Genomic DNA, 14,492 nt, shown 5'->3' on the forward strand with positions numbered 1-14,492 from the left:
ATCAGCCAAAGGAAGGATGCCACATTTCAAAAATTACAAATTTGGCCTTCTACAACTTGGATCAGTTGCAACTGAGGTCCTGTGCTGAAATAGTAATATGCAAATTTTAACTGAAAGCTTCATTGCATTCATTTGCCTGCAAGAGCAAAGTTCAATAACTCTGCCCTGCAAGGGAAGCAAGTGAGCACAAACGGTCTCCTGCCAATGCAGTGGATCCTGGCTGGCCTCCTCTGCTGCCCTTTCAGCCTTGTGGAAGGAACAGCCTTTCAGAGGGACCTCAGCAGAGAAACAGTCTGATGGGAATCACATGAAGCTCAAAGGGAAAAACAGAGTCCTGCACACTGGGAGGAATAGCCCCATGCACCAGCACAGACTGGGGAAGAACCAGCTGGAAAGCAGCTTGGCAGAAAAGGATGTCCTGATGGACAAGTTAAACATGAACCAACAGTATGTCACTGCAGCAAAGGCAGCCAAGAGCCTCCTGGGCTGCACTAGGAGGAGTGTTGCCAGAAAGGCAAAGGATGCATTCCTTCTATCCTTCCCCTCTGCTTGGCACCAGTGAGATCACAACGGGAGTGCTGTGTCCAGTTCTGGGCTCCCCCGTACCAGGGAGATATCAACAAAGGGCTGCATGTTTGCTGAAGTGCCTTGACGATGATTAAGGAATTGGAGCATCCAACCTACAAGAAGAGGCCGAGAGAGCTGGGATTGTTCAGCTTTGAGAAGAGAAGGCTCAGGCAGAGAGATCTTTTCAATGTGAAAATACACCTGATATAGGGAGTAAAGGAGACAGCAAGACAATTTCCAGTGGTATCCAACAGGACAAGAGACAATGGACACAACACACAGGGGAATCTACTTGAAGGAAAAAACACACCTTTTTCTGAACCCCAGAACATGTTCCACAGAGGGGTTGTGGAATCTTCATCTTTGGAGCTATCCAAACCCCAAATGGGCACAGCCCTGAGCAGCTTGCTCCAGCAAACCCCGCTCTGAACAATGGGGTTGGAGTAGATGATCTCTAGATCTGCCTTCCAAGCTGAACAGTCTGATGATTCTTCAGAGTTTAGCCTTGCTCAGCTGAAGTCAGTTTCTGCTCCTCAGTACACATCCATCTTGTAGATATTTCAGAGTTCCCTGCCACAACACCCTTTCTCTGCTCGGTATTTTTAGCTCATTGTTTTGTATTTTGCCAGCTGAGAAACTGCAGTTTGTAATTTTACCTTCAGCTTCATATTTCTTCTTAAAAGTGAATACAATGTCCTGTTTATAATAATAAAATCACTAGTTGGCAGGATGACATGAAATGGAAAAAGAGAAAGCAACTGGAAAATTTAGAGCAAGCAATTTTGAGTGCCAAGTTTCACATTTGTAATAGTCCAGCGGAGGTCAACAGGCTCACTTATTATTAGGCAAATGGTAAAGAAATAGATATCCTCTAGTTCTTCCATGTTAGACTATATAAACCATCTCAACTTGAACAGGTTCTAATACTTTCCAAAAAAGTGATGTTATACATTTTCCACAGTAACACCAACAATGGGAGACAAGCAAAAGGCAGAATTGCTTTGCAAAGCAAGGCCTTTTTTCTCTCTCCAATATTTAGGTTTTTGTTTCCCACTATGATTGGACTTTCCTGGCTTTACTTTCTTGTCCCAGTTAAGCAGTAAAGGAAACAAAAAGATATGAATGAAATTAGAAACATTTGGAATGAGTCTTAGAAATAGCTTTTGGGTTTCTTAGATTCCTGACTAGACCTCTTCAAATGGCTTCCTCCTCCCTCTGCCCCCAGCTCCTGCACCCACCTCTGAAATTTGTATTTCCTTCTTTGCCCTCACCCCTCTTTTCTTCAGGGGCCACATTTTGTCCCAAAGCAAACATGGAAATGAAAATTACATGTTGTAACACTGGAAAAGACCGGAAAGTGGTTGAAACTTTGCACCCATCAACATTTGTCTCTATGACATTAATCCTCCAATGTTTCCCTAAAAGCAGAAACCAAACATTTCTCAAACTTCTAATGAAACAAATACTAATTCCAGTCAACCTGAATAATAAAATGAGCACTCCACTCCTATCTGTATTATCATATTTAAAGTCTCTGGAAGAGAAGTTTCCTCAACCACACATTCTGACATTTCATGAACCTTCATGCTCTCTCTAAAATGCAACTGCAGGATGCATTACCAACACCTAATACTTGCCCAGTGCTTTTCATTACAAGTTTTGGGTGCTCTTTAGAAACAAGTAAGCTGGGAATGCCTGTGAAATACTTGTCTAATTTTACAAATAAACCCGTGCAGGTGAGAAACAGATGTCCATGGCAAAACTGTGTAAAAGTGGCAGAGCAGAGTGTTAAGCCAGTTAAATCATGTCAAAGCCATCCACAAGGTTTGGATCTTTTCTGCCTTAAGTAATATTGAAATATTATGTAAAACTTTCTTTGTGAGCTATTACTGGAGAAGTGAAGGAAAAAAAGATCTCTTGGAAGCAATTCTACACAGGCTGTGTAGGTGAGATCACAGTTGCTGTCCAAGTAGAATATGCATGGCAAGAACAGGCTTCCTGTAAAACTGAAAGACTTGCAGGAAGATCAAGGAACATATTTACAAGATGGCATGGTTAAAATGTTTTTCCCTCTTGCCTAGCCTCAGCAGCTTGGTGAAACACATCGTCTCACTTTCATCTATAACCACACTCACAAACACCTCTGGTGCAGAGCCGCTCTCTCCACGCTCCATACTCTGACTCGCAGAGCACAGCTGGGACACTGGTCAGCAGAACACACAAACTGCCTTTTGAGGAGGAACAGGTCATTTCCCAAGACAAAAGGACACAAGGAAAAGTTATCTTAGGAAGAGGAAACACACAAAAATACAAGGTATTTTTTGGGTCTCAGTTCCAAATCCCACAATTTTTATACATGACACTAGAAAATTTACAGTCCTGTATTACAGAACTGCAGAGGATTTACTAGAGGTGAAAGTACTTTAAGCTAAACTCTAACATGTGTTTACTCTAGTCAAGCAAGCAATGTGTAAACTGAATTAGGATGAGGTATTTACAAGTGTTAACATGGCTGTTTTAGGAGGAAAGATGAGTTTTTATTCCACTGCAATTAATTTATATCATACCCTCAGACTACTGTACAGTAATCTGAGAAGCCTGACAGATCACCAGGCACAAAGTACAGCAAAGATGGGCACTCACAGAGGCAGGTGTGTGAGATCCCCTGGGAACCAAGGCATAACTCAGATGTGCACCCAGAACAGACACCCAAGTTCAGGTGTATTCCTCTGGATGCCATCCTGGGCCATGTGTACTGGCCCTTTGTAGGACAGTGCAGACCACAGCACACTTATTGCTGACAATATGAAAGCTGATATCTAATAACAAGTTAAGGCCAAGCTACCTTGGGGCTTGTCAAAAACAGTCTCAAGGTCTTCTGGACTCACCCATCAGAGATGCCAGCCAGGTCTCCCACTACCTGACACTACCTCCCTACAATTCACACTGCATTTACTAATAAAATTAATTTTCTTTTTGGGCAGACAAACCCCTTTCTGTGAGAAAGCAACAAGGAAGACTCACCTGTATTTTACTGTCCATAACTAGAAATCTCACGTTATCTCCATATGTGTTTAGACCACAGACTGGTTAGTCAGCAGTGTGGCAGTTGACATTAAAAGGATTAGCAAATTAAGCTCAAATAATTGTCTTAAAAATTTTGACTGTTAAATGTTTATATTTGAGAGGATCAAAAGGAAATCTACTTTGTAGTGTGCACTGTGGTCAGGAAGGGGCAGAGAGGGATTTAAATGGCTTAACCGCAAAACTGTTATCACCTTGATAAGTCCCAGTGTAATAACTCAGCAATAAAAGCAAGAAATGCACTTGGAATTTGTTTCCAAAACTGACTGTCTGACTGGAGACAAGTCAAGCTCTTTATTTGCTTAAAAGAACTCGGTCAGAAGAAACAGAGAAGGCTACTGAACTGTAGTCAAGAATATAAAAATAAGCACTTTCAAGTGACATCTGAACAGCAGCATTCAGTATCTACTTTTTTTTTATGCTACCTGAAGCCTGCAGTCTGGATCTGGTATCTGAGTGTTAGCATTAGTCAATCAGGAGTGTGATTCTCTGCTGAATTATTTCACTGTATGGCAGCAGAAATCCAGAAAGCTGAAACAGTAAGGAGGCTGCAGGCTCCAGAGCAGAATTAGGACCAAAGCAACACCTGGAGTACAGTACAGATACAAATACATTTTCAGCTTTGAAATAAAAATGGCTGCAGTTTATCAGCTTATCTGCTCAAATTGCTAATGTCCACACCAGTAACACAGATAAGTGAAGAGGAAGATGAGCCTGCTGCATATATACAGGTGCTTGTACCAGTGCAGCGTCCAGAGGCATCAGCCTCCCAGGTTCACCTCAGCATTACATAAGACAGCAATGAATCTGCCAACTGAGTCAAGATGCTCCAGCATAAGCAAGGCTGGAAGCAGAACACATCATGTCTTCTTAATAATGTATTCATTGTTTACCTCCATCATCCTTTACTGCAAAGCGAGGTTCTAAACAAATAATTTTTCTTTGGTCTTCAAATCTTTTCTAGTAAGGATGTCTCTAAAATCTGACACTTAGAAGTGTAGCAAATCCACTAGTTTTGGGTAGTCCAGCAATGTCAATGTCTGCCACTCAACAGGCTGTGAAGTTCCTGGAAGTTGGTTGGGAGCACCACTAAATTGCAAGGATGGCTGATGTGAGGTAGGTGGACAGTCTTTATCTGTCTTAAGTCTCAGAGTAACAACGTCCCAGATCGCTGATCTGCCAGGCATTCAGAAAATCTCTGCTGTAAAACTACCACTAAAATGCATAAAATACATTCCAGACAAAATCATAAAGCTTTCAGATTAGGTGCCGAACACCAAATTTTCAATTTTCAATAGTTCTTTCAAGAAAAAGCCTCTCTGCCTCACAAAATACTTCTCCAAGTAACTGATCTTCTGGATTTCTCAGTACTTTCAAAAGTAGTTTCTTTTTATGCTTTCTAGCACAGCTAAGGTATAACATGATACATTTAATAAAGTCAGTGCCTTTACAAAATGTGATGAAAGCAAAACAAAATAGCACAACCCTGCACCAACCCAAGGAGTGTCGGACCATGCTTTTTGTTGTTACCTTAAATCTCTTCTTTTGGCCAGCTCTCCTGGTGAGATAACCCAGGGCAGGTTCTGGGGAAGACATTCCAGAACTTCAGGGGAAAAGTCAGAGAAATCCACACCATACTCCATCAGGATCCCTTCGGATTCCGGCTCAATCTCTCCAGCCTGTCCAAGGCTTTTGCACAACTGCCTGCAGAAAGAAAGGGATGCTTTTTTAAAGTGTATAATTACTACTGTCATGTTGTCACTGTCCCTGCAGAGAGGCTGCTGAGCCCTCAAATACACTCTTTCACCCATTCACTTCTCCCGGAGTTTTGGCAGAGGACTTAGCAGGATTCAAACCATACTATGACTTGTGTCTGCTGGAGATGCAAAAAACTCACCAGGCACTACCCTGGGCTGTTTTTGTGTATCTCATTTGAAGTAGACGTTTTAAATCATTAGGTTTTTGTGAAGGTAAGAAACTTTCCAATTTTAGAGAAAAATGCATCCAACAGGGGTAAGAAAAGCACAGCCATACACACAGGCAGCTCTAGCACTACACATGGCTGCCTTGAGACCCTCCCTCCTCTCCTCACCACTGAAAAAGGTGACTCACCTCTCCTACCAAAAATGAAGAATAGATTCACACCAAATACCAGAGAGCTCCACAGGGAGCTCAGTACACTGCTCTCCATCCCAAAGGATACACATCTCTGCCTGGGCAAACCAAGGCCCCGTGAAGACAGCTGTGAGGAGCCCACACTGCCTCCCTCACAGGACTCACACAGACATGCCCACAGATCATCCTTCCAACCATTTTCCAGGCTCCTTCCAGGACCTCAGCATTCCTGGTCATTTGTTCCTCCTCTCATGGCTAAGCAGAAGCCTCTGAACCCAGAACTAACTGGAGAGGAGCCAAGACCTAGAAACAAATCCCAGACAAGGGAAATTGTCCCCCCCATGCTAACAGTGCTTAATGAAGTACTCTGCACATGTGTGGATGAGGTCGCTGCTGTATTGTGCTTGGAGAAAGTTTCCATCTGCTCCATTGCAAACACCAGCATGGATCTGTCCAACAGCTCTGGTGTCAAACAAGGCTCAGCTCTGGACACTGTGCGAAGCAGGACTCCAAAGGAGTGAGACATTTGTTCCCCCTCCAGCTGATTACAAATATCCCGTGAGAACCCATGTCACACGGTGGCTCCCTCTGTCCCCTTTCTCACCTTTACATAGCTCTACAGTACACAGAGTTAAATTACTTTTTATTTTTTTAATATACTGCCATTAGGCCAATGCACATTACAGTCAACAGAGATAATGCTCCTGACCCAAGAAGATTACAACTGAAATTAAGGCAAATCCATCAAAATATGACACAAAAGAGAGGGGTAATAACACAGCACAAAAACCACTACTCTAATAAGTGTTTTTCCACTGCATAAAATACACAATCATTATATTGATCCTTCTGCTTTAATTCCAATGAGTGAGAACAGACACTAATTACTTTCCTAAATTGGGGCCAAAACAGTGCACTTGTTATTTGGACAAGCAAGACGGTCTCAAGGCTTCAAATGTACCATAAACCCACAGAACAAACCCCAAACTCTCAGCACAAGCGAGCCCATCTTCTTTATGGGAGCAAAACTCTTTCTTCACAACGGGAAGGGCTGTGTAATAAACCTGTCACCTTGTGTAATATGCTGGAAAGGATTGCTCGCTTCATGGTGTGGTAAATTGTAAAGTTCACATCGTCTAGCTTTAAAATAAAAATGAAAACAAGGATAAAAGATATTTCCCTTTATTGTTTCAATTTTATGTACAAACTGTATGGCAGAAATACGTGCGCATTTGGCATTGTGGCTGAATTCTCTGTTCCTGCAGCTGGGTCCCAGTCTAATCCTTATTTTAATGTAAATAAATGAGGCATCAGTTTTATCTCCCTCTCTCTCAGCAGTAACAATAAAACAGAGAAATCACCACTTCATTTCCAACGTCTGGTGCAGAACTGGGAGTGAGCAAGGCCAAGCCTGTGGGTCTACAGGCCCACCAGCACCGCCAAGGATGGAAAAAAACAAACAGGAAAAGAGAGGACACACTGCCCTACCCAGCAGAAATGTCAAGATATTGAGTCTTAGGTGCCTCTTCTCTTGGCAGGGCAGATCTGGGAAGTGCACCAGGAGGGCGGCTGGACATCTACAGGACAAGCCATGGAAAGCACCTCTGAAAGCCAGAGTGCTTTCCAGCTCGCTCTTGAAACCCATGTTCCTCTTGATCCGTTTACTGAAATTAGATTACGAACCATAAGGGGTTTACCCAGAGGTTTGATATAGGACTAATAATTTTTAATAGTAATTAACATTTGATTTACAGTGTTCCAGGGAACATTTCCCAAGTACCTTGAAATAAAAAGTGTATAACTGACTTTAATTGGGGCCATGTTACAGTCACGCAGGCATGATGACTTGCATCAGAGCAGAATCTGACAGGACAGCATGTGATCAAAGGTAATGCATATAGGATCACCGATGGCCCCGGAGTAACAGCCAGGCTGCAAAATCCTTCCTGGGGCTCCACGGCCACCAAGGGTAGCAAGAATAGTTCAAGAGGCTTATAAACAACCAGGGGCAGCGGGCCCAGCAGTACTCAGACGTTCACTCCCAGGGAGTCACAGTGTCTGTGACACCCTGGGCTTGCGTGCATCTCTGTTTTTTTTAAATGTCAAAAGGTAAAAAAAAGTTACAATGATTACAGACGTAAACATTTCTTTTCTGTGACGCTGATGGGGGAGCATTACCTTGAATTCCTTGAATACCCTTGGACTGATGTCAGACAATGGTGGTAGTGTGCACTGACTGGAACATGCCATGGTTGGGGCAGAACAGGATATTTCTCCAAATCAGCCATAGCTGAAAGATTGCTGAACTGCTCCAAGGTGCCCACTCACCAGAGTCTAACCTGCCATGGATGGGCACCTGGGGCAGAGCCACCCTCAAGCTGCCATCTTCCCTCTCTTGGTGACACTCATCACATCTATTCAGCCACCCATCTCTAGGAACATTTGAGCACTCTCTATTCCACTTCAACTCCACTGACTGAAACTGGCCTGTGTGTTCAAAGGTTACATGATAAGATCTCTCCAAAAAGACAAAGCAGGATTACATAAGGCTTGTTTCCTTTGAGAAGCCAGGCAGGCTCCCACGTTGGAGTGAATGACTTCCAATGACTCCTTGCTCAGTTTCTCCTGGAGCAGATTCATCCACAGTCATCCTGCATGGAGGGTTTCTTTCAGCAGCAGGAGAACATCCCACACATAAGCCACAAGTCATTAAGAAAGAAGCTCCACTGGGTGCTCCCACTGCCCAGTGCCTGGAGCTCATAGACAGAGCTGCACAGGCTTGAGGAAGGCCACAGGTGCCAGTGGAGATGGTGAGAGCACTGCAGGGCTGAGCATCAGAGGGACAGAGAGCTGTGCCATGGAACCCCAGTGCTTGAGAGCACAGTCCAGCCCTGCTCCACGTCACGGAGCTGCCTTCTTTCGGCTGCCAGGCCACGTCTCGTCGGAGCGCAGGAGCAGCGTGGTGCTCCCAACACGGATGTCCCACAAGGTGGTTAGTTGTGCCAAGGGAGCAAAGCTTTATTGATACTCCCATCTGCAAGAAGGTGTTTTTTCAACAGAGCTACACTGCTCTGTTGAGAGGACTGGACCTTCCCTTGAGCCTTACAGTGAACTACCCAAGGTATCTGGTTATTACCCCTCACACGAAATACACTTTTGAATTTAAAAAAAAAAAAAAAAAAAAAACAGAATAAAATGCCAGAGATGAAAAGCATTCCAGCCACTCAAGTGGCTTTGGAAACAGCAGCAAGTGAAATAACATCCTGCAACATATCATTTTATTGCAAAAACTGGAACAAATCATGTCACCTTAACAGATCAATATCTAAGATTCTGAGCTAGAATGGCCACAAGCCCAATGTGACACAGAGGGAGTCGGTGATTCCATGCTTTTCTATTAGTAGTTTTTTTTTATATTGTCTCATCCATCATCACATGTGGGGACAAAAATTCCACCTTAACCATCTGCAAAAGTGCAGAGACATCTGGACTAACACTCCAAACAACACTGGACTCCAACACTGAAAATAGTCCCCAGAAAATAATGGTACATGGCAGTACTTGCAATATTTCTCTGGAAAAGGAGAATGTCTTGGAGGTAATTTGCTTTACCTGTTACCTGAAGCAGGTACAGTTATACAGCATTTCACTGCCAAGGTAAAGTCACTTTACATGCAGGAGCGAGCACAGCAGCTCAACTCAGGGCACGGCCAGCATGACCTGGAGCCATGAATTCCTGCTCACTCCTTCCCAGCACGGGGTGACAGGGTGGCCTTTGGAGGGGACAGTGTCACGCTGGTGACCACCAGGTGGCAATCATGACACAGAAACGCACCCCCTCCCCAAGGGGACCTCCGGGGACTCTCAGGTTGCCCCTGCGCAGGTGACCACCCTGGGTGGCCAATGCCACCATCAAACTCTTGGCAGGGGCATCTCACTTCTCCACCCACACCTGGTCACTGTGAAGACCAATCTGTGGCATTAACTGTGCTTGGAAACCTGGCACTGAATTTCCCAATGGAAAAGGAAAGCTGAGGAAGGTGCATGACCAGTCTGGGAGAGTTCAGCTGCAGGATGGAGAGTACCTAGAAACACCCAAGGCATCCAGGGGACATGACTGCCAGCTCTGGAGGGAGTTTCCCTTGTCACACTTCCAGCAGACAGTGCAGGGCAATGACCAACAGGCTCTCTGTCCAGACACCTTCAAAGCCATTGGTGGTGGTGCCAAAGGCATATCAGGAACTTTGTGGGCAGAAGTAAGGGGTGCACAAAAAAGTTCACAAAACAAAAGCAAGTAAACAGCTGCAGACCACCTGCTCTTCTCTCTTTCAGGGGGGGACCATGACCAGCAACACAACTCATTATAAACAAGGCAACATGGCTTATAAATGAGCCCAAAAGCAAACAGAATCCTTTGGGACCTCCAAGAGGTTTCGTTGTCTTTCAGTGTTTAAACAAACATTATTTATGGCTAAAAACAAAAGGGGTCATCAAGGTTTTATGCTCCCATCTCCACAAGGCACTTACTCAAGTGCAACCAGCTCCCAGAGGAAACGACTATGTATGAACATAATCATGGACATTTTCTTTCCTGACAACACCCTTTACATCTTGGAAACGATCAAACCAGACAGATGAGAATATCCAATATTGTCAGAAGTACAGACTAAAGACACACACATTAGCCAATAAAAAATATATTAGCCCATCCTCCTAATTTCCCCTGTTTTGCTGAAAGGGGGGTTGTTCATGACAAGAAGCCAAGCAGTACAATCACCTTCCAGTCTTTTCTCAGTTGGAGTCAAAGAAGACAAAACAAATCTCTGCCAGTAAGAAACTCATTCTCAGTGAAGTTCACAGCACAGGCAGGCCCTAATTAAGTGTGGCTCAAAGGGAGGCCACTGCAGTTCATGCATTGCAGTTTATCTAAGAAACACTGAGTGACTTCATGGCTCATGTGGCTCTCAAGGAGCACACATGAAACTTGCTATTTACTGGGCACACGAATCAGCAGCAACTGATAAACTGTGAAATGGGGACTTGAGCTTAGTTTACTTTTAGTTCTAGGGCTGATAGATCTGTGCCATCACATTTGTTCTTAAAAAAAGTTTTCTCTAAGTTTTAAGCTTTACCAGCAATTTGAGCTGAGGACTCCCAAACCTGCAGTGCTGATACTGTACATCAGCTGTGCTACCCCATCAGAACTGCTCTGCAAGGGGAAGAGAAAATTGGACTTTATGAACAACTCCCACTACTGCACATGCTCCAGATTACATCCAGGTGCACCTGTAAAATCTGACCACAGTATGGCCACAGAGTTACCTACTCTGGATTATCAACTAAACCAGGACTACTAAGTATTCCCAAGATAACTGAATAGATTGACCAACTCCATTTCTCACTGAGACCCATTCAATAGAAACAGTGTGGCCACTCCAGGCGGGAGTTTGGCACCCCGTAGCGGTTCCAAAGAAAGAAGTGAAACTGCTGAAAACCACTGTTTTCTTCATGGACAGGCAAAATAAACTTGCAATCTGGATCCAGCCCAGCATAGGCCACTTGTGTAGCACTGGCTTAAAATTTCCTTCTTCACAGCACTGCCAGCAATTTGAACTCTGGACAGTGATGACTTTATAGTGCCTGATGAAACACATAGAGTGCAACACCCTTCTCACATGCTTCAGGAGGGAATGAATCTTCTCTTGATTTCTACTATTCCTCCTTGAACCAATGCAACTTTAAAACCACAAAAATCTGTGATTTCTTTCTAATTCTTACCAGCAAAGGCGTAAAAAGTAAAGATGAGCCTGACAGCCAGGGATCTTCCCCTGGCAGAAGGGAAATGTCTGCACACTGTGTACTACTCTTCCACACAGGGAGGAAAGACAGGAAGGCTGCCAGCACCCCATGGTGCTTGTGCTGGTCAGGCTGAGCACGTGTGTTCCCCCTAGACCATGCACTCATCAATGCTGTGATGCACCAGCACTGAAGCAAGCACTCAAAGAACTTAACATTTATGAGATTAACTAGTGATGAGCTGTCCTTCATCCCAACATAATTTATCCACCTGAGGGACACAAGATAAGCAGCTTGTAAACAGATTTCTGTCTCTCCAGTTTGTAACAAATTAGGTGAAAACAAAAATTCCAACTAGAAATCTCAGTCATCTCTACTTCCAATGGCAGCCACATACCCTGATGCAAAGTTGCTGTCTTCTTTCCAGTCCACGATGCGGCAGATGAAGAGCATCTGTGAATAGGCCTCAGGTTTGGTCACAAAGTCTGGAGGGCAATCAGCCAAGGGCACATAGACCCTGGGCACTCTGTGGTCCACAGGTGAGAACATGGCACACCTCTTGAAGAGTTCACTGTTCCTGTCAGCCAGAAGTTTGATGAAACCTGTAGCTGCTCGAGAATGCTTCTTTTCCAAAATATAGACCACCTGGGAGAGGCAACAGTTTCTACAATTAATACCTTCAGAGAAACTTACTTTATTTAGCAGAATAAGGATACCCGAAGGCTCAGAAGAGTATCTGGAGAAGTCACAAGGTCTGTATCTTGTTTTCCCTGTATGTGTATATGTGTGTGTGCATTTTTTAACTGAGTACCTATTTACAATGTATTTTCCTTGCCATCTTGCTCATAGCTATAGAAGAGCTAAGTGCTTTCCAAGTGCTAGTTCTCTACAGCAATTTTCTTGATTACAGAACAAAACCAGACAAGAAGCAGATGCTTCCAAATGCAGGGAATTAGCCACAAAATACAAGCAACTCCTGTAAAATCTTTCATTTGTATTCTCGGCCTGTGATTTCAACAGTCAGCACAGAACAGGCCAGTCCAAAAACGGTGCCGCTGGCAGATCCAATGCTAACCACAGGAAAGGATGTGCTGTTGGGAATTTGGCAGTTCTCTCCTTCTCTCTGTGCTTTCTGAAGTTAGGGGTTATTTTACCTTTATACAAGATGGCTTTGAAAAGAATAATAAATTACAATATCACTAAATAATTGTTCCAGAGAGGTGTTCATCCAGGCTATATTTTTGTAGACCATAATAAATCACTGGATAACAGAAACGTTATAGCCGATTTCCTAAGCTTATACAGAAGAGGCCTTCTAGAAGGTTTCAGGAGCTGCACCTCTGCACAATTCTGAGAGCTGGAATTGCCACACTGAATGAGACCAGAGCAGCCCAGCCAACAACAGGACCAGAATCAGAGGCTGCAAGGGAAAGCACAAGATGTGGAAAAGACCTGACCCAGTCTGACCCAGCAGCCCTTTTCAGATCTCTTAACATTCAGACATTGACTCAAATCTTGAATCAACAGTACTAGCAGCCTTTCCAAAGTCTGTAAGAATTAATTCTGACAACTTTGGATATCCTGACACTCATATTAGTATCCAGTCTTTTTTCTGAATCTTGCTAAGTAATTTTGCATGACAAACAAAGGGAATTTAACCTAGAAAATTGATAAAAATAACAAGTCACTTGATTTTTATCAGATCAGACAATTATTCTCTCTGAAATGGAGAATGAGACTCAAAGATCAACAGACAGAGGCTACAGGGAGGCCAGGGCTGGTCTCCTTTAGCCTTTGGGAGCACACACGTGCTTACTTGTCACTCTCCATGGATTTACCTTGGCTGTCCTTTGAAGAAACTCATCGGGGAGGAGCCTGGGATCATTGACCTTGGGTCCATCATCTTGCTTTGTTCTTTGCACACCAGTGACCCCAGCAGCCTTCCCTGCATCAAACACACAGGACAGTTACTGTAGCACATTTCCATGACAAATTTGTCTCGGGCCTTTGCTCCTAAGTACAATACACATAGTAGACTTATTTGAAAGGAAAAAGATCTCTCAGGTGTTAGAATTGCCAAGCATGAAGTAATTATTATTTCTCTGGACTACAACAGACAGCATGTTCACTTACCATGCAGATGTGCTGAAAAACAACAAAAATCAAAATAAGTCCCAACTTTGTAAGTAGGACTATATCAGTCATAACAGACATAGTGGTAGAAAACAAGTTCTGCTTAGTAAATACTAAGGGCTAAGAATTTTGTGGCATTTCTTAGTTGAAGCCATTAATGTTACATAAACAGTCCTTCCTACATACATTCATTTAATATTTAATTTACTTGAAAAACATCAGGCAGGGTTATAAAATGTGTGTTTATCTTTAAAATTGTAATCATATCTATTAAGTTGACCCTCTTCAGCTTTGGAGCAGGCTTATGCAAAGCCTTATGGAAGTAATCACTACATATGACCAAGAGCTTCCCTCCCCTGAGATCTCTGGACCAGATACTGATAATAACAAAATCAAGTGTCAACTAATTTCTAGTTTGAAATTTTCAAATATTCAGGTATGTGAGTTTGGGAGCATCTGCTATAGGTGGCTGGCATTTAATGTTTACAAACATCCAAAGTGATCTTTGCCAAGGAGAAGGCTGGGACTGGGCTGTTCTTGAGCTGCATCCCTGCTGAGAGCTTCTGGTTACTGCTCTGCCAGAATTTTTGGGATGGAAGCATCCATGTACTCTTGTCTGGAGGGCTCAAGGGAGATGGCTGACTTTTTCCATTTGTATGGTAATCACATTCATCTTGAGCGCATGTGCTAAAATCAGGCCTAGAGTGTTCAAAAGAAATCTTGCTTTCCTAAAGAGAGACCATGGCACTGACTGCAAGTTTCAAGGGACATAGCTGTCACTGTTTCCCTTAGAAGAC

The 14,492-nt window shown here is 43.5% G+C and overlaps 1 protein-coding gene and 1 long non-coding RNA gene across 3 annotated transcripts in view; one reads left to right on the top strand and one right to left on the bottom strand.

Moving 5' to 3' along the window:
• DIS3L2 (DIS3 like 3'-5' exoribonuclease 2) overlaps positions 1-14,492 on the bottom strand; it is a 179,789-nt gene that overhangs the window by 98,710 nt on the left and 66,587 nt on the right. Inside the window, 3 exon segments of the mRNA XM_068200544.1 lie at positions 5,182-5,355; positions 11,960-12,207; positions 13,401-13,507. Of these exon segments, the coding sequence (XP_068056645.1) occupies positions 5,182-5,355; positions 11,960-12,207; positions 13,401-13,507 (529 nt within the window).
• LOC137479876 (uncharacterized) lies at positions 384-8,403 on the top strand. Of its 2 annotated transcripts, XR_011002565.1 has the most exons (3): positions 578-1,004; positions 4,616-4,767; positions 5,972-8,403. It is a non-coding gene; the product is annotated as an uncharacterized lncRNA (long non-coding RNA). The 2 variants fall into 2 exon arrangements; XR_011002564.1 differs by lacking the exon at positions 5,972-8,403 and having other exon boundaries at positions 384-1,004; positions 4,616-5,351.

Source organism: Anomalospiza imberbis, chromosome 10, assembly GCF_031753505.1.
Source record: "Anomalospiza imberbis isolate Cuckoo-Finch-1a 21T00152 chromosome 10, ASM3175350v1, whole genome shotgun sequence".
Lineage (NCBI taxonomy): Eukaryota > Metazoa > Chordata > Aves > Passeriformes > Viduidae > Anomalospiza > Anomalospiza imberbis.